General features: G+C 40.9%; 1 protein-coding gene across 6 annotated transcripts in view; it reads right to left on the bottom strand.

Moving 5' to 3' along the window:
- The window catches only part of atp8a2 (ATPase phospholipid transporting 8A2), a 117110-nt gene that overhangs the window by 75600 nt on the left and 20098 nt on the right, over positions 1–21412 (bottom strand). For all 6 annotated transcript variants that reach the window (XM_072913432.1, XM_072913434.1, XM_072913433.1 and 3 more), the window contains 13 exons: positions 17351–17450; positions 14715–14813; positions 14125–14170; positions 7565–7605; positions 3113–3186; positions 2971–3040; positions 2775–2902; positions 2605–2716; positions 2374–2542; positions 2122–2249; positions 1967–2044; positions 411–499; positions 284–328 (listed from right to left, as the gene is read on the bottom strand). In XM_072913432.1, coding sequence (XP_072769533.1) covers positions 284–328; positions 411–499; positions 1967–2044; positions 2122–2249; positions 2374–2542; positions 2605–2716; positions 2775–2902; positions 2971–3040; positions 3113–3186; positions 7565–7605; positions 14125–14170; positions 14715–14813; positions 17351–17450 — 1179 coding nt within the window. The remainder of the gene's footprint in view (positions 1–283; positions 329–410; positions 500–1966; positions 2045–2121; positions 2250–2373; positions 2543–2604; positions 2717–2774; positions 2903–2970; positions 3041–3112; positions 3187–7564; positions 7606–14124; positions 14171–14714; positions 14814–17350; positions 17451–21412) is intronic.

Raw genomic sequence — 21412 nt, forward strand, 5'->3', positions numbered from 1 at the left:
GAAGGTGAAGGTGAAGATGAAGGTGAAGGTGCAAAGAAGGTGAAGAAGAAGAAGAAGGTGAAGAAGAAGGTGAAGGTGAAGGTGAAGGTGAAAATGAAGGTGAAGAAGAAGGTGAAGGTGAAGGTGCAGGTGAAGGTGAAGAGGAAGGTGAAGAAGAAGGTGAAGAAGAAGGTGAAGAAGAAGAAGAAGGTGAAGAAGAAGGTGAAGAAGAAGGTGAAGGTGAAGATGAAGGTGAAGAAGGTGAAGGTGAAGGTGAAGAAGGTGAAGGTGAAGGTGATCTCACCTGAAGTCCTCCATGGATGGATCACAGTCGAGATCAGGAAAGTGTCTAAGTGATTATTGATGTTTGCAGACAATTGATTAGTTGATGAAGGAGGGAGTGAGTGAAGAAGGAAGGTGTGAGTGATTACCCGTAGGTGATGCCAGCGATGGTGCACTTCTTGAAGGTCATCACGTTACAGGTGAGGGTGCCCGTTTTGTCAGAAAACAAATATTTCACCTGCAAAACAAAAACACCTCAGCAAAAATGTTTGATTGGAGCTCAATTCTTTGCAAACCTCAATCTCAGTCTGTGCACCTGGAATTCACCTGTGATAATGTTCACCTGTGCTAATGTTCACCTTGCTAATGTTCACCTGTGTGTACTAATGTTCACCTGTGTGTACTAATGTTCACCTGTGTGTGTGTGTGTACTAATGTTCACCTGTGTGTGTGCTAATGTTCACCTGTGTGTGTGCTAATGTTCACCTTGCTAATGTTCACCTGTGTGTGTGTGTGTGTACTAATGTTCACCTGTGTGTGTGCTAATGTTCACCTGTGTGTGTGCTAATGTTCACCTTGCTAATGTTCACCTGTGATAATGTTCACCTGTGTGTGTGCTAATGTTCACCTGTGCTAATGTTCACCTGTGTGTGTGCTAATGTTCACCTTGCTAATGTTCACCTGTGTGTGTGCTAATGTTCACCTGTGCTAATGTTCACCTGTGTGTGTGCTAATGTTCACCTTGCTAATGTTCACCTGTGTGTACTAATGTTCACCTGTGTGTACTAATGTTCACCTGTGTGTGTACTAATGTTTACCTGTGTGTGTGTGTGTGTGTGTGTGTGTGTGTGTGTGTGTGTGTGTGTGTGTGTGTGTGTGTGTGTGTGTGTGTGTGTGTAATCAGATCCACCTACATGTGTTTTAGATCCACCTATGTGTGTTTTAGATCCAGGTGGATGTACAACACACACACACACACACACACACACACACATACACAGGTGGATGTACAACACACACATTAGTACACACACAGGTGGATGTACAACACACACATTAGTATACACACACACAGGTGGATGTACAACACACACATGAGTATACACACAGGTGGATGTACAACACACACATGAGTATACACACAGGTGGATGTACAACACACACATTAGTACACACACAGGTGGATGTACAACACACACATGAGTATACACACAGGTGGATGTACAACACACACATTAGTACACACACAGGTGGATGTACAACACACACATGAGTATACACACACAGGTGGATGTACAACATACACATTAGTACACACACAGGTGGATGTACAACACACACATGAGTATACACACACAGGTGGATGTACAACATACACATTAGTACACACACAGGTGGATGTACAACACACACATGAGTATACACACACAGGTGGATGTACAACACACACATTAGTATACACACACAGGTGGATGTACAACACACACATGAGTATACACACACAGGTGGATGTACAACACACACATTAGTACACACACAGGTGGATGTACAACACACACATTAGTATACAGACACAGGTGGATGTACAACACACACACACACACACACACACACACACACACACACACACACACACACAGACAGACAGGTGAATTGTGTTACAGGTGCACAGTTTGAGAGCCTTCCAGAGAGGAGGAGCAGCAACCTGGCCAAGCTCCTCATTCAGGTTGGAGGTGCGAGCCATGGCAGGTGTGTCGGTCTCTGCGTAGTACATCTCCATGTCCTGCACACACACACACACACACACACACACACACACGTCACACACCTGGAGCAGGTGTCAGGTCACATGATGCTCACCCAGTTGATGAAGAGCGCCTGTGTGAACTTCACCACCTCCAAGGTGACCAGCAGGCTGATGGGGATCAGGTTGTTGTACAAGATGATGAAGGTCAGAAGGTTGTAGGCAAAGTTAGCTGAGATGTCTCCTGCACACACACACACACACACACACACACACACACACACACACACACACACACACACACACACACACACACACACACCCAGTCAGTGTGTGTGTGTGTGTGTGTGTGTGTGTGTGTGCCTCACCGCCGCGTGAGAGGTACCAGCAGGATGTTTGTGTGTGCTGAGTGTTCCAGATGGCGGCGCCCACAGAGCTGATGAGGGCCATGACCATGAGGATGGCCAGCAGGACCAGGATGTGCATGTTAGTGACTCTCTCCACGTTGGAGCGCTTCAGCGGGGCCTTGGTGGAGTTCTTGTGCGGGAGGGAGACCACATGTTTGTCACCAGTCCACACTCACACAAGAAGACCGGTACCTGCATCAGCTTGGAGTCGTGGCCGGTGTAGACCACGATCCCCACCACCCACTGCGTGTTCCGGATCTGGGCGCCACGCAGCAGGACCTGGTCTGGACCTAGAGGAGCAGGACTGAGGAGGAGAAGACATGAAGGAGGAGATCCTCCTGCAACAATCCACACCTTCTTACTTGTGGTTGTCCAGCCGCAGAGTCCCGGTGAAGTCGTACAGGTGTCGGTTTGGACCCTCGCACTCCAGACGACCGGACAAGGTCATCAGATCCTCCAAGGTCTGGAAGGCGGCGGTGAGGGAAAGACCCTGAAAGAGCAGCAGAATGGATCAGATTCAGATCCAGGAAGACCTGCAGACATCTAGCCAGTCAATACCTGTCTGATCTTCAAGTTGGTCTCACCGTCCAGGTTGGAGGTCTCGGTGTAGCACATGGCCTGAGGTTCACTGTGGAACACAGTCCTTCAGACCAGGACCAGGACCAGGACCAGGACAAGTCACGTGTTCATATCTACTGACCTGGACGACACCAGGACCATGTCAGCCGGGAGGTGGCGGCCATTGGTCACCTTCACGATGTCTCCTACTGCCACCTGGAACACATCAGGGACATCTTCTCATTGGACTGACACACAGCACAACTCCTGTCTTATAGAGGATCTTTGACTAGCACTCTTTTGAATACACTATGTCTTTAAAAACAACACAAACACCATACAACTCCTGTCTTATAGAGGATCTTTGACTAGCACTCTTTTGAATACACTATGTCTTTAAAAACAACACAAACACCATACAACTCCTGTCTTGTAGAGGATCTTTGACTAGCACTCTTTTGAATACACTAGGTCTTTAAAAACAACACAAACACCATACAACTCCTGTCTTATAGAGGATCTTTGACTAGCACTCTTTTGAATACACTAGGTCTTTAAAAACAACACAAACACCATACAACTCCTGTCTTATAGAGGATCTTTGACTAGCACTCTTTTGAATACACTATGTCTTTAAAAACAACACAAACACCATACAACTCCTGTCTTGTAGAGGATCTTTGACTAGCACTCTTTTGAATACACTATGTCTTTAAAAACAACACAAACACCATACAACTCCTGTCTTATAGAGGATCTTTGACTAGCACTCTTTTGAATACACTAGGTCTTTAAAAACAACACAAACACCATACAACTCCTGTCTTGTAGAGGATCTTTGACTAGCACTCTTTTGAATACACTATGTCTTTAAAAACAACACAAACACCATACAACTCCTGTCTTATAGACGATCTTTGACTAGCACTCTTTTGAATACACTATGTCTTTAAAAACAACACAAACACCATACAACTCCTGTCTTCTAGAGGATCTTTGACTAGCACTCTTTTGAATACACTATGTCTTTAAAAACAACACAAACACCATACAACTCCTGTCTTCTAGAGGATCTTTGACTAGCACTCTTTTGAATACACTAGGTCTTTAAAAACAACACAAACACCATACAACTCCTGTCTTATAGAGGATCTTTGACTAGCACTCTTTTGAATACACTATGTCTTTAAAAACAACACAAACACCATACAACTCCTGTCTTGTAGAGGATCTTTGACTAGCACTCTTTTGAATACACTATGTCTTTAAAAACAACACAAACACCATACAACTCCTGTCTTGTAGAGGATCTTTGACTAGCACTCTTTTGAATACACTATGTCTTTAAAAACAACACAAACACCATACAACTCCTGTCTTATAGACGATCTTTGACTAGCACTCTTTTGAATACACTATGTCTTTAAAAACAACACAAACACCATACAACTCCTGTCTTCTAGAGGATCTTTGACTAGCACTCTTTTGAATACACTAGGTCTTTAAAAACAACACAAACACCATACAACTCCTGTCTTCTAGAGGATCTTTGACTAGCACTCTTTTGAATACACTATGTCTTTAAAAACAACACAAACACCATACAACTCCTGTCTTGTAGAGGATCTTTGACTAGCACTCTTTTGAATACACTATGTCTTTAAAAACAACACAAACACCATACAACTCCTGTCTTATAGAGGATCTTTGACTAGCACTCTTTTGAATACACTATGTCTTTAAAAACAACACAAACACCATACAACTCCTGTCTTGTAGAGGATCTTTGACTAGCACTCTTTTGAATACACTATGTCTTTAAAAACAACACAAACACCATACAACTCCTGTCTTATAGAGGATCTTTGACTAGCACTCTTTTGAATACACTAGGTCTTTAAAAACAACACAAACACCATACAACTCCTGTCTTATAGAGGATCTTTGACTAGCACTCTTTTGAATACACTAGGTCTTTAAAAACAACACAAACACCATACAACTCCTGTCTTATAGAGGATCTTTGACTAGCACTCTTTTGAATACACTAGGTCTTTAAAAACAACACAAACACCATACAACTCCTGTCTTATAGAGGATCTTTGACTAGCACTCTTTTGAATACACTAGGTCTTTAAAAACAACACAAACACCATACAACTCCTGTCTTATAGAGGATCTTTGACTAGCACTCTTTTGAATACACTATGTCTTTAAAAACAACACAAACACCATACAACTCCTGTCTTGTAGAGGATCTTTGACTAGCACTCTTTTGAATACACTATGTCTTTAAAAACAACACAAACACCATACAACTCCTGTCTTATAGAGGATCTTTGACTAGCACTCTTTTGAATACACTATGTCTTTAAAAACAACACAAACACCATACAACTCCTGTCTTGTAGAGGATCTTTGACTAGCACTCTTTTGAATACACTATGTCTTTAAAAACAACACAAACACCATACAACTCCTGTCTTATAGAGGATCTTTGACTAGCACTCTTTTGAATACACTAGGTCTTTAAAAACAACACAAACACCATACAACTCCTGTCTTCTAGAGGATCTTTGACTAGCACTCTTTTGAATACACTATGTCTTTAAAAACAACACAAACACCATTCAACTCCTGTCTTCTAGAGGATCTTTGACTAGCACTCTTTTGAATACACTATGTCTTTAAAAACAACACAAACACCATACAACTCCTGTCTTATAGAGGATCTTTGACTAGCACTCTTTTGAATACACTAGGTCTTTAAAAACAACACAAACACCATACAACTCCTGTCTTATAGAGGATCTTTGACTAGCACTCTTTTGAATACACTAGGTCTTTAAAAACAACACAAACACCATACAACTCCTGTCTTATAGAGGATCTTTGACTAGCACTCTTTTGAATACACTAGGTCTTTAAAAACAACACAAACACCATACAACTCCTGTCTTATAGAGGATCTTTGACCAGCACTCTTTTGAATACACTATGTCTTTAAAAACAACACAAACACCATACAACTCCTGTCCTCTAGAGGATCTTTGACTAGCACTCTTTTGAATACACTAGGTCTTTAAAAACAACACAAACACCATACAACTCCTGTCTTATAGAGGATCTTTGACTAGCACTCTTTTGAATACACTAGGTCTTTAAAAACAACACAAACACCATACAACTCCTGTCTTATAGAGGATCTTTGACCAGCACTCTTTTGAATACACTATGTCTTTAAAAACAACACAAACACCATACAACTCCTGTCTTGTAGAGGATCTTTGACTAGCACTCTTTTGAATACACTATGTCTTTAAAAACAACACAAACACCATACAACTCCTGTCTTATAGAGGATCTTTGACTAGCACTCTTTTGAATACACTAGGTCTTTAAAAACAACACAAACACCATACAACTCCTGTCTTATAGAGGATCTTTGACTAGCACTCTTTTGAATACACTATGTCTTTAAAAACAACACAAACACCATACAACTCCTGTCTTCTAGAGGATCTTTGACTAGCACTCTTTTGAATACACTATGTCTTTAAAAACAACACAAACACCATACAACTCCTGTCTTATAGAGGATCTTTGACTAGCACTCTTTTGAATACACTAGGTCTTTAAAAACAACACAAACACCATACAACTCCTGTCTTATAGAGGATCTTTGACTAGCACTCTTTTGAATACACTATGTCTTTAAAAACAACACAAACACCATACAACTCCTGTCTTATAGAGGATCTTTGACCAGCACTCTTTTGAATACACTATGTCTTTAAAAACAACACAAACACCATACAACTCCTGTCTTGTAGAGGATCTTTGACTAGCACTCTTTTGAATACACTATGTCTTTAAAAACAACACAAACACCATACAACTCCTGTCTTATAGAGGATCTTTGACTAGCACTCTTTTGAATACACTAGGTCTTTAAAAACAACACAAACACCATACAACTCCTGTCTTATAGAGGATCTTTGACTAGCACTCTTTTGAATACACTATGTCTTTAAAAACAACACAAACACCATACAACTCCTGTCTTCTAGAGGATCTTTGACTAGCACTCTTTTGAATACACTATGTCTTTAAAAACAACACAAACACCATACAACTCCTGTCTTATAGAGGATCTTTGACTAGCACTCTTTTGAATACACTATGTCTTTAAAAACAACACAAACACCATACAACTCCTGTCTTGTAGAGGATCTTTGACTAGCACTCTTTTGAATACACTATGTCTTTAAAAACAACACAAACACCATACAACTCCTGTCTTGTAGAGGATCTTTGACTAGCACTCTTTTGAATACACTATGTCTTTAAAAACAACACAAACACCATACAACTCCTGTCTTCTAGAGGATCTTTGACTAGCACTCTTTTGAATACACTATGTCTTTAAAAACAACACAAACACCATACAACTCCTGTCTTGTAGAGGATCTTTGACTAGCACTCTTTTGAATACACTATGTCTTTAAAAACAACACAAACACCATACAACTCCTGTCTTCTAGAGGATCTTTGAGGAGCTGAACAATACTAGATGGTACTTCCTGGTGGTTACCTGTTTCCACACGATGGTGGTCCATGCTCCGTTACGCAACACTGTCAGACAGGAGAAGAAGAAGAGAGGAATGGTGAGCTGACATTTAATGAGAGTGTGAAGACAGCTTGGCTTTCAGGCCTGATGGCAAGACAAAGCCAGGCTACAGTAAACACGCTAAGTACACATGAAAGTACACATGAAAGTACAGGTGAAAGTCAGTGTTGGGACTAACGCGTTGGGGGGGGGGGGCGTGTCTGATCATGGCGGAGCCAGAAGTCGAGTTTGTTAACATGGAGATATTCTCACTACTTTTCTTTTGTCGAGCACAAAGAAAATAACATTTTAGTTAAATTGTGCTTTGGATCAAAGATGCCATCTACTGCCCAAAACAGCAATTCAAATCTGCTGAAACAGCTACCGTATTTTCCGCACTATAAGGCGCACCTAAAAACCACAAATTTACTCAAAAGCTGACAGTGCGCCTTATAACCCGGTGCGCTTTATATATGGATTAATATTAAGATTCATTTTCATAAAGTTTCGGTCTTGCAACTACAGTAAACAGCCGCCATCTTTTTTCCCAGTAGAACAGGAAGCGCTTCTTCTTCTACGCAAGCAACCGCCAAGGTAAGCACCCGCCCCCATAGAACAGGAAGCGCTTCTTCTTCTACTGTAAGCAACCACCCGCCCCGGAAGAAAAAGAAGCGCGCGGATATTTCGTTTCATTTCCTTTGTGTGTTTACATCTGTAAAGACCAGACCACAAAATGGCTCCTACTGAGCGTATAACGCAGAATTTAAACTTAAGGCAATAAGTCATGCCGAAGAACACGGAAATAGAGCAGCAGCAAGAGAATATAACATAAATGAATCAATGGTGCGTAGGTGGAGGAAGCAAGAAGATGACCTGCGCCAGGTAAAGAAGACAAAACAGAGTTTCCGAGGGAACAAAGCAAGATGGCAACTGTTGGAGGACAAACTGGAACAGTGGGTTGTTGAGCAGAGAGCAGCAAGCAGAAGTGTCAGCACCATCACTATTCGAATGAAGGCAACAGCGCTAGCAAGCGAACTTCACCTGGATGATTTTAAAGGTGGTGCTTCTTGGTGTTTCCGGTTCATGAAAAGACGCAATCTCTCCATCCACACACGGACTACTATTTCACAGCAACTGCCTAAAGACTTTCAAGAAAAGCTGGCTACTTTCCGTGCATATTGTAAAAACAAGATAGCTGAAAAAAAGATCCGGCCAGAGAACATTATCAACATGGACGAGGTTCCACTGACTTTTGATATTCCTGTGAACCGCACTGTGGATACAACGGGAGCACGTACGGTGAATATTCGCACCACAGGGAATGAGAAGTCATCCTTCACTGTGGTTCTAGCTTGCCATGCTAATGGCCAGAAACTTCCACCCATGGTGATATTCAAAAGGAAGACCTTGCCAAAAGAGATCTTTCCAGCCGGCGTCATCATAAAAGCTAACTCGAAGGGATGGATGGATGAAGAAAAGATGAGCGAGTGGTTAAGGTAAGTTTAAGTTTACGCGAAGAGGCCGGGTGGCTTTTTTCACGCAGCTCCGTCCATGTTGATATACGACTCCATGCGCGCCCACATCACAGATGGTGTCAAAAAACAAGTGAAGCACACAAATACAACACTCGCCGTCATTCCGGGTGGATTAACTAAAGAACTCCAACCGCTGGATATTGGTGTCAACAGGGCATTCAAATCACGACTGCGAACGGCGTGGGAACAATGGATGACCGAAGTCGAACACACCTTCACCAAGACAGGGAGACAGCGCCAGACGACATACGCCAACATCTGCCAGTGGATCGTAAATGCCTGGGCAGATATTTCGGTCACAACTGTGGTCCGAGCTTTCCGGAAGGCAGGATTCACAGAACTACTGCACAACAACAGCGACACTGACTCCGATGACTTCGACGAGACGGAGCCGGCCATTTTGGATCCCACATTCGCCCAACTTTTCAATTCGGACACCGAAGGAGAAGAATTCGAGGGATTTATGAATGAAGAATAACTTCAGAAAGTGAGCGTTATGTTTATTTTGTGTGTTGTGACATTAACGTTCGAGCAACATTATGTTGCTATTGCTCTGCACTATTTTGAATTTTACTATGTTTGTGATTGCACATTTGCGTACATTTTGGGACAGAGTTGTTAGAACGCTGGTTTTTAATATATTATTAAAGTTTGACTGACCTATCTGACTGTTTTTTTGACATTCCTTTAGTGCAGTTAGATGCGGCTTACAACACGGGGCGGCTTATAGGTGGACAAAGTTTTGAAATATGCCGTTCATTGAAGGCGCGGCTTATAACCCAGGGCGCCTTATGGTGCGGAAAATACGGTACATAAGCAACATGCTTCGACAAAGCTAGTAAAGAGAGACAGAGACTCCAATGACACGTCACCTCCACCAGCACCACTTAAGGATTAACTCTGCCTCTGCTCATCATTCAGCACTGAAGGTACACACACTCTGTCAATCAATGTTCCCTCTAATTGTTCATGTGTGTGAGCAAAGGCAAAAAGTCCCTGAGCATTGAGTGGAGTCCATGTGAGCAACATCACACGTGCACACTGTGGCTACACCAGCAGCACACCTGGCCCAAACCTGACTAAATAACAACTTCCATCTCCATCCATCCATCCATTTTCTACCGCTTGACCCTTTCGGGGTCGCTGGAGCCTATCTCAGCTGCATTCGGGCGGAAGGCTGGGTACACCCTGGACAAGTCCCCACCCATCGCAGGGCCAACACAGATAGACAGACAACATTCTCTTATTATTATAATCAAATGACAGCTGTCATGTCTGTATTATCATGTTTTGTTTTAAGTCATGTTTTGTTTAGTTTCTGTCTTTTCACTCCCTTGTCTGGTCACCATAGCAACCATTAGTTTTCACCTGTCACGTCACGCACCTGTTTCACGTTTTGAGTCACGCACCTGCTTTCACTAATCATGTCCATAGTATTTAAGTTCATTCATTTTCTGTTGTTCGTCCTGACGACCTCAACACATTTATGCTCTGTTCATGCCTGATACTTCTTTTCATGTCAATTCCTCAAGCCAAGTAAGTTTTTGTTCCATATTTATAGTCTTTTTGGTTTCATAGTTTGTTCTCCGCCATTGTGCGTGTTTTTTGTTTGTACTTTTTGCTATAGTCTTTTGGTTTTATAGTTTATTCTCCGCCACTGTGCGCGCTTTCATTTATTCCTTTTTTTGATAATAATAAATCATGTACCTTCATTCCCGTCTCGCACGAGCCAACTTTCCGTTGCATCCTGGAAAAGCACACACCCCGGACCAAGTCTTGACAACAGCAGTCATTTCCATTTCTAATAGAAGTGTTTAGGCCCACTTACAATGACAATAACAACAAATATTGTTTTTCATCAACTGTGTACTTGTATTGTTTGTCTGGGTGGAGGTCCTGCTTTGGAAATAGTTTGTACCCCTTTCAGACATTGCATTTAGTTCCCATTAAAACATTCACATGTTGCACAATGAGATGTAAGCAGGGGATCATGTGTACGTTCCTGCAACTTCCTGTTTGTAAAAAATATATATTTTTATTAGTATGTATTTAATATACTAACAGCATTTAATGATTAATATTTATAAATGAAGATTCCTAATAAATGACACTAGAATAAGCACACATTTGATTGGTAAATCATAGAGTAACGACCTGGAATGACACTTTATGTGTGGTGTTGGAGTTGTCCGATTTTTTGTGTGTCTGTAAAGGCATCACTGGCTAAGTGCCATATGTGCATGTGTTGGTGCAAGTGAGAAAGAGCGAGCGGCTGCTGTTGATATAACAGTGATGTGTTTATGGCCGACAATAAAGAGTTTGCTCAGTAAAGTGATGGATGGAATTCATGTCCTCAAAGCGTCTCGACAGACGTATTATTATATTTGAACAATGATGACGAAAACGCTTTTCTCTGTCGTGTCGAAAATTGTTATGCGTTTATTTTTTTAATTGATTTTGTGCGTGGCATAGATTTGCCGTGCGCAGAGGACGCTTGAGCAGTGTGCAATTGCACAGGCGCGCTCCTTAGAGGGAACGTTGCTGTCAATTCTCTTATATACTCTTTCATTCTAGACTTCTAGAGTGTTTGATTATCACATCACTCTAAATGTATAGACTATAAAGTTGACAAACATAAAGAGGGATGCTAGTGGGCCAGGCCAATCTTTCCTTATCTCTAAACTAAAACTGGGGAAATGTGTCGAGTGTTCTGGGCTTCAGACATGATTTTATTTCACAATTCCTTGAGAGAAAAAAAGGCCTGGTTAGACATTGTGTATGTAGTGTGTGCCTTTCTTGCTTTACAGCTATGCTCTTATTATGCTGTTTGTTACTTATGTTGCAGCTATTTACAATAGTTTGTCAATTTGCTCTGGCCAGAAACAAATTGGCCTTTGTAACATATCTTTGTCTTTGTGTGTTGTATGTAGAGCACATTGTTTGTGTGTTGTATGTAGAGCACATTGTTTGTGTGTTGTATGTAGAGCACATTGTTTGTGTGTTGTATGTAGAGCACATTGTTTGTGTGTTGTATGTAGAGCACATTGTTTGTGTGTTGTATGTAGAGCACATTGTTTGGGTGTTGTATGTAGAGCACATTGTTTGTGTGTTGTATGTAGAGCACATTGTTTGTGTGTTGTATGTAGAGCACATTGTTTGTGTGTTGTATGTAGAGCACATTGTTTGTGTGTTGTATGTAGAGCACATTGTTTGTGTGTTGTATGTAGAGCACATTGTTTGTGTGTTGTATGTAGAGCACATTGTTTGTGTGTTGTATGTAGAGCACATTGTTTGTGTGTTGTATGTAGAGCACATTGTTTGTGTGTTGTATGTAGAGCACATTGCTTAGCAGAGTTGAGTGATGCAAATGCATGTCAAGTTGATGAACAGATTGTATTATTGTCCAGTGCAATAACAGTACTGAAATGAAGGCTAAAAGGGCATTAATGGGAGCTTTAAAAAAAAGAAGAAGAAAAAAACAAGTAACTAAATAGTTACTTTTCACAGTAACGCATTACTTTTTGGTGTAAGTAACTGAGTTACTTTTGAAATGAAGTAACTAGTAACTGTAACTAGTTACTGGTTTTCAGTAACCAACCCAACACTGATGAAAGTACACGTGAAAGTAGAGGTGAAAGTAGAGGTGAAAATAGAAGTGAAAGTAGAAGTGAACGTAGAGGTGAAAGTAGAGGTGAACGTAGAGGTGCAAGTAGAGGTGAAAATAGAAGTGAAAGTAGAAGTGAACGTAGAGGTGAACGTAGAGGTGAAAGTAGAGGTGAAAATAGAAGTGAAAGTAGAAGTGAACGTAGAGGTGAAAGTAGAGGTGAAAATAGAAGTGAAAGTAGAAGTGAACGTAGAGGTGAAAGTAGAGGTGAAAGTAGAAGTGAACGTAGAGGTGAACGTAGAGGTGAAAGTAGAGGTGAAAGTAGAGGTGAAAGTAGAGGTGAAAATAGAAGTGAAAGTAGAGGTGAAAGTAGAGGTGAAAGTAGAGGTGAAAATAGAAGTGAAAGTAGAAGTGAACGTAGAGGTGAAAGTAGAGGTGAAAGTAGAAGTGAACGTAGAGGTGAAAGTAGAGGTGAAAGTAGAGGTGAAAATAGAAGTGAAAGTAGAAGTGAACGTAGAGGTGAAAGTAGAGGTGAAAGTAGAAGTGAACGTAGAGGTGAAAGTAGAGGTGAAAGTAGAGGTGAAAGTAGAGGTGAAAATAGAAGTGAAAGTAGAAGTGAACGTAGAGGTGAAAGTAGAGGTGAAAGTAGAGGTGAAAATAGAAGTGAAAGTAGAAGTGAACGTAGAGGTGAAAGTAGAGGTGAAAATAGAAGTGAAAGTAGAAGTGAACGTAGAGGTGAAAGTAGAGGTGAAAGTAGAAGTGAACGTAGAGGTGAACGTAGAGGTGAAAGTAGAGGTGAAAGTAGAGGTGAAAGTAGAGGTGAAAATAGAAGTGAAAGTAGAGGTGAAAGTAGAGGTGAAAGTAGAGGTGAAAATAGAAGTGAAAGTAGAAGTGAACGTAGAGGTGAAAGTAGAGGTGAAAGTAGAAGTGAACGTAGAGGTGAAAGTAGAGGTGAAAGTAGAGGTGAAAATAGAAGTGAAAGTAGAAGTGAACGTAGAGGTGAAAGTAGAGGTGAAAGTAGAAGTGAACGTAGAGGTGAAAGTAGAGGTGAAAGTAGAGGTGAAAGTAGAGGTGAAAATAGAAGTGAAAGTAGAAGTGAACGTAGAGGTGAAAGTAGAGGTGAAAGTAGAGGTGAAAATAGAAGTGAAAGTAGAAGTGAACGTAGAGGTGAAAGTAGAGGTGAAAGTAGAAGTGAACGTAGAGGTGAAAGTAGAGGTGAAAATAGAAGTGAAAGTAGAAGTGAACGTAGAGGTGAAAGTAGAGGTGAAAGTAGAGGTGAAAGTAGAGGTGAAAGTAGAGGTGAAAGTAGAGGTGAACGTAGAGGTGAAAGTAGAGGTGAAAGTAGAAGTGAACGTAGAGGTGAAAGTAGAGGTGAAAGTAGAGGTGAAAGTAAAGGTGAAAGTAACCTGTGGTCTTCTTGTTGTTGACGGTGTTGTCTGCCGTGTGTCTCTTCTGTGAGGGAAGAAGAGGCTCCATGAGAAGTTGGAGTGTCCAACAAGACCAGGTCCTCATGAGAAGTTGGAGTGTCCAACAAGACCAAGTCCTCATGAGAAGTTGGAGTGTCCAACAAGACCAGGTCCCCATGAGAAGTTGGAGTGTCCAACAAGACCAGGTCCTCATGAGAAGTTGGAGTGTCCAACAAGACCAGGTGCTCATGAGAAGTTGGAGTGTCCAACAAGACCAGGTCCTCATGAGAAGTTGGAGTGTCCAACAAGACCAGGTCCTCATGAGAAGTTGGAGTGTCCAACAAGACCAGGTCCTCATGAGAAGTTGGAGTGTCCAACAAGACCAGGTACTCATGAGAAGTTGGAGTGTCCAACAAGACCAGGTCCCCATGAGAAGTTGGAGTGTCCAACAAGACCAGGTCCTCATGAGAAGTTGGAGTGTCCAACAAGACCAGGTCCTCATGAGAGGTTGGAGTGTCCAACAAGACCAGGTCCTCATGAGAAGTTGGAGTGTCCAACAAGACCAGGTCCTCAGGTCTTCTGGTACTCACGTAGTCCTCGATGATCTCCTTGATGCCCGCCACCGTCAGGATGAAGATGAGAGGCACCAGGGTGGTGTAGCGACCCGTCGGGGACACGTCAGGGATTTGCTGCCAGGAGAGAAGACCACCTCTAGTGTTCCTAATCAAGTGGCTCACAAGGCTTGTCAGCAAGATGTCATTTAGTAGTACTAGTAGTACTAGTATGTCAATGTGTATATGTATATCATCTTTGAAGTAGTAGTATGTCAATGTGTATATGTATATCATCTTTGAAGTAGTAGTATGTCAATGTGTATATGTATATCATCTTTGAAGTAGTAGTATGTCAATGTGTATATGTATATCATCTTTGAAGTAGTAGTATGTCAATGTGTATATGTATATCATCTTTGAAGTAGTAGTATGTCAATGTGTATATGTATATCATCTTTGAAGTAGTAGTATGTAAATGTGTATATGTATATCATCTTTGAAGTAGTAGTATGTCAATGTGTATATGTATATCATCTTTGAAGTAGTAGTATGTCAATGTGTATATGTATACCATCTTTGAAGTAGTAGTATGTCAATGTGTATATGTATACCATCTTTGAAGTAGTAGCATGTCAATGTGTATATGTATATCATCTTTGAAGTAGTAGTATGTCAATGTGTATATGTATATCATCTTTGAAGTAGTAGTATGTCAATGTGTATATGTATACCATCTTTGAAGTAGTAGTATCTCAATGTGTATATGTATATCATCTTTGAAGTAGTAGTATGTCAATGTGTATATGTATATCATCTTTGAAGTAGTAGTATGTCAATGTGTATATGTATATCATCTTTGAAGTAGTAATAGTATCTCTGTACTCTTGGACAAGTTTTTCTGAAAAGGTGTGTGTGTTACCTTCATGTGTGTGTGTGTGACCTTCATGGGTGTGTTACCTGTATGTGTGTGTGTTACCTTCATGTGTGTGTAACCTGTAAGTGTGTGTGTGTGTTACCTTCATGTGTGTGTGTGTTACCTTCATGTGTGTGCTACCTTCATGTGTGTGTGTAACCTGTAAGTGTGTGTGTGTGTGTGTGTGTGTGTGTTACCTTTATGTGTGTGTGTTACCTTCATGTGTGTGTGTTACCTTCATGGGTGTTACCTGTATGTGTGTGTGTTACCTTCATGTGTGTGTGTAACCTGTAAGTGTGTGTGTGTTACCTGTATGTGTGTGTGTTACCTTCATGTGTGTGTGTTACTTTCATGGGTGTTACCTGTATGTGTGTGTGTTACCTTCATGTGTGTGTGTGTAACCTGTAAGTGTGTGTGTGTGTGTGTTACCTTCATGTGTGTGCATGTTACCTTCATGTGTGTGTTACCTGTATGTGTGTGTGTGTTACCTTCATGTGTGTGTGTTACCTGTAAGTGTGTTACCTTCAAGTGTGTGTTACCTGTATGTGTGTGTTACCTTCATGTGTGTGTGTGTGTGTTCCATGTGTGTGTGTGTTACCTGTAAGTGTGTGTGTTACCTTCATGTGTGTGTTACCTGTATGTGTGTGTGTTACCTTCATGTGTGTGTGTTACCTGTATGTGTGTGTGTTACCTTCATGCGTGTGTGTTACCTGTAAGTGTGTGTTACCTGTATGTGTGTGTGTTTTACCTTCATGTGTGTGTGTGTGTTCCATGTGTGTGTGTGTGTTACCTGTAAGTGTGTGTGTGTGTTACCTGTATGTGTGTGTTACCTTCATGTGTGTGTTACCTGTATGTGTGTGTTACCTTCATGTGTGTGTTACCTGTATGTCTGTTACCTTCACGTGTGTGTTACCTGTATGTGTGTGTTACCTGTAAGTGTGTGTTACCTTCATGTGTGTTACCTGTGTGTGTTTGTGTTACCTTCATGTGTGTGTTTTACCTGTGTGTGTGTGCGTGTGTGTGTGTGTGTTACCTGTATGTGTGTGTGTTACCTTCATGTGTGTGTTACCTGTAAGTGTGTGTTACCTTCATGTGTGTGTTACCTGTGTGTGTTTGTGTTACCTTCATGTGTGTGTTTTACCTGTGTGTGTGTGTGTTACCTGTGTGTTTGTTACCTGTGTGTGTGTGTGTGTTACCTTCACACATGTGTTTTACCTGTGTGTGTGTGTGTTACCTACATGTGTGTGTTTTACCTGTGTGTGTGTGTTACCTTCATGTGTGTGTGTGGGTGTGTGTTTTACCTGTGTGTGTGTGTTACCTGTATGTGTGTGTGTTACCTTCATGTGTGTGTTACCTGTAAGTGTGTTTGTGTTACCTTCATGTGTGTGTTTTACCTGTGTGTGTGTCTGTTACCTGTGTGTTTGTTACCTGTGTGTGTGTGTGTGTGTTACCTTTACACATGTGTTTTACCTGTGTGTGTGTTACCTACATGTGTGTGTTTTACCTGTGTGTGAGTTACCTTCATGTGTGTGTGTGTGGGTGTGTGTTTTACCTGTGTGTGTGTTACCTTCATGTGTGTGTGTGTGTGTGTGTTACCTACCTGTGTGTGTGTTACCTTCATATGTGTGTGTGTTACCTTCATGTGTGTGTGTGTGTGTGTTTTACGTGTGTGTTACCTTCATGTGTGTGTGTGTGTGTGTGTGTGTTTTACGTGTGTGTTACCTTCATGTGTGTGTGGGTGTGTGTGTGTGTGTGTTACCTGCATGAGTGCGATGAAGAGGAAGAAGGAGTTGGCGGCCCTCCTGATCTGCTCGTAGAGGAAGCGGGGAAGGAAGGTGAGGACTCCATACTTGGTGGTGCTGCACGACAACAACCATCTTGTCAACTCATACACCATGATGACATACCATCATACATGATGACATACCATCATCCATGATGACATACCATCATACATGATGACATACCATCATCCATGATGACATACCATCATCCATGATGACATACCATCATCCATGATGACATACCATCATCCATGATGACATACCATCATCCATGATGACATACCATCATCCATGATGACATACCATCATCCATGATGACATACCATCATCCATGATGACATACCATCATACACATCATCCATGATGACATACCAATCATTTACCAACTGTACTGTACATGTCAACACAAAGTACACAACAACATCATGGCTGCCACACTTTAAAAAGAGTTAGTTTCTACGTGAGAACAAATGAAAGTAATAGAAAGTATTGTAGACCTCAGAAGAAGTTACACAAACTCTCACGCTATTTTTAACTTGAAATGCCAATCTTATGATAACAACCATTCACACAACACTTCCTCATTCTCCGCCAATCACCTGTCAGGCACACACGGTGCGTTTGTGATCATGGGAAAAATGAAGGTCAAAACCACACGAACATAAAACATTACCACCAGCAGGTTGTTACAGTATATATATATATATATATATATATATATATATATATATATATATATATATATATATATATATATATATATATATATATATATATATATGTATGTGTGGGGAAAAAAATCACAAGACTATTTCATCTCTACAGGCCTGTTTCATGAGGGGGTTCCCTCAATCATCAGGAGATTTTAATGGGAGCATTCACATACCATGGATTATATAGGGCACAGAGTGGGTGGGTACAGGCTGGTGTAGGGGCGTGGTGATTGGCTCATGTGTTACCTAGGAGGTGTTTCCGTCTGTGGCGGCATGCTGTTACAATTTCGCTGCGCTTGTTGAGGGATGACAGGTCTGGACGGTAAATAATAAACAGTTTCTCTTTCAAGCATAGGTTGCATCTTTTATTACCACTATTGTAAGGTGTGCTGGATGCAAGAATTTGCCATGTTATTGAATATTCAACATTATTGTCTTTGAGGTCCCAAATGTGTTTGCTGAGTTCTGTGGTATTCCGCAGGTTTTGGTTCCTGAAAGAAGCCTTGTGATTGTTCCATCTGGTTTTGAATTCTCCCTCGGTTAATCCTACATATGTGTCGGATGTGTTAATGTCCTTGCGTGTTACCTTAGATTGGTAGACAACTGATGTTTGTAAGCACCCCCCGTTGAGAGGGCAATCAGGTTTCTTTCGACAGTTACAGCCTTTGTTGGTTTTGGAGTCGCTCTGTCCGGGGGCCGACGGCTCATTTGCAATTGTTTTGTTGTGGTTTGAGATAATTTGTTGTATATTGTTCATGCAGCTGTAGCTCAATTTAATGTTGTTCTTGTTGAATACTTTTCTTAGGGTGTTGTCTTTGGGAAAGTGTTTGTCAATCAGAGTGAGGAATTTGTGTCCAATGTTAGTTGAGACGTTTTTGCTGTATGGGTTGAGATGATGGACCCCGTGCTGTTTTTTTGGGCATTAATTGTTCTTCCTCCATTTGTGATCAGTTTGGCATCTTCTCTTGTATTGTCACTCTTGTACCACCTGCCTCAGCTAACATTAGCATGCTGCTACCTCTCTGCTGGGCGACACACGCGACCAGGGCCGGCCCGTGGCATAGGCCGTATAGGCAAATGCTAAGGGCGCTGTCCATCAGGGGGCGCCACGCCAGTGCCACGAATGTTGGAGAAAAAAAAAAGAAAAAGAAAAAAGAGTTGTACTATTATTTCTAAATACAAAAAATAATCCCACGTTAATTAAAATGCAAAGTAAAGCCTATTTAATAGAAATATTATTTGTTACAACATTACGCCCCCCCCCTCCTCCCCCCGCACGGTGCGCCCCCTCCCTTCCCGTATCATGACTCTTTTTGGACGTCACCACATCAAAAAATCAACACAAGATGTCAAAACGGCCAAAACTGTCAGGTGCCCAGGGAAGAAAAAAGAGAAAAGAAGAGGAGGAGAAACGAGAAAAGACAGAGGTAGCAGGTAGGTAACGTTAGCCTACATGAAATGATTTGTCTGTTACAGAATGTGATAGTAACCTGGCTTTTTAGCATTAAGCTAATGTTACATGATTCGGCAATTGCTAATCAATACATAGCTAGTTCTGTTTTAACGTCGGGTTAATATTGTGGAGGGGGCTAAATTGTTATGGAAAATAATAATGTAACGTTAGGTAATTACAGTACTCCCACCTTACATTCCTCTTTCTTTCTTTAGTTTATTTGGAACATGAACACACTTACATCATAATACATCACACAATTTCATATCATTTCATTTGACATCATGCCCGAAAAGGAGTAGGAAGAAGCAAAGCTTATTTAATCCTACCCCTTTCCCACTTCAAAGCGTTTACAAATATATAGAATAATTTACTGACCTTTTTATATAATAAAATAACATCTATGAATTAGTATACAACAGTTTTGTAATATGTAATTAATTCATTAATTCAGTCATTATTAACATACTGAGATGAAGAATATCTTATTTTCAATAAGGTTGAAAGTATTTCTCATGATTCTTCTTCTTTGTACTCTGTAAGCACTATTATTTTGAACAACCTCTTAAACTGGATCATATCAGTACAATTTTTAACTTCTTTACTTAATCCATTCCATCATTTAATTCCACATACTGATATGCTAAAAGTTCTAAGTGTTGTACGTGCATATAAATGTTTGTATTATATCTTTTAAGCAGGTGTTTTTTGTTTACATTGTTATTGCCTTCTGGTTAGCTAATGTTTGCCCTGCAGGTAATCGTCACTTTTCCACCCCTTTATATATTAGGTATAGTTGTAAGTTAAAAAAAAAGGTCAAAGACAAAGCTATTCGGGTTCTTGTGAGTATATACACTTCACTGCCGATGTGGGGGGGCACCACCTAAAATCTTGCCTAGGGCGCCAGATTGGTTAGGGCCGGGCCTGATTGTGTGTCATTTTGCAATGCAACTCTGAGTGACAGTGACAACAAGCGGCCCTGACGGTGTTCATCAACACCCTTCAATTATTGTAACGTCTATCGACATGTTCCAGGACAGCAATTATATCCATCACTTTATTGAGCAAAACTGTTTATATTGGGCCAGAACCACACCGAAAACATGAGTAAAACACTTCTATCTGGAAAAAGTAGTCATTTTGTGGCGTACAAAGCAACTTGTCATCTGTCACCAACACACATAGCACTAAGCCACTGCTGCGTTTATGGACACACAAAAAGTGGGACAAGTCAAACACCACACAAAGTTACACTATGACTCCTCAGTCATACGTCTGCTTATTCTACTGTCATTTATTATTAATGTTAATGTATTTATATTAATCATGGAATGCTGTTACTAGAGAAAGTTACACACTTCATCCTATGCTTACATTTCATTGTGCAACATGAGGATGTTTAAATGTCATCTCTCAAATGATTTCCAAAGCAGGACATATTGTACAATACTAATCCAGAGCTTATGAAAAACAACATTTCTTTTATTTTCATTACAAGTGGGCCAAATCACTAATATTACTAAATAATCTCATGAAAATGACTCCTCTCATTTGAGTGTTATTATAAAAGATAGGTTTGAGACAGGTGTGCTGCTGGTATTGCCAGGTGTGATGTTGCTCACATGTGCTCCACTCAATGCTCAGGGACTTTTTGTGTATGCTCACACACATGAACAATTAGAGGCAGCACTACTAATTTATTCTTTCATTTAAAAAGTCACCCGCGAGAAAATGAACGAGTGCTTGGAACTCCGCACGTTAACATCTCCGGCCGGTGCCACACCCAAAGACATGCGGAAACAACCTGCAGTGACAAATGAGCCTGACGTCTTCCATATACAGATCAACACCATATGAAAACACAAGGAGAT

The sequence above is a fragment of the Nerophis lumbriciformis genome, linkage group LG07, assembly GCF_033978685.3.
Source record: "Nerophis lumbriciformis linkage group LG07, RoL_Nlum_v2.1, whole genome shotgun sequence".
NCBI lineage: Eukaryota > Metazoa > Chordata > Actinopteri > Syngnathiformes > Syngnathidae > Nerophis > Nerophis lumbriciformis.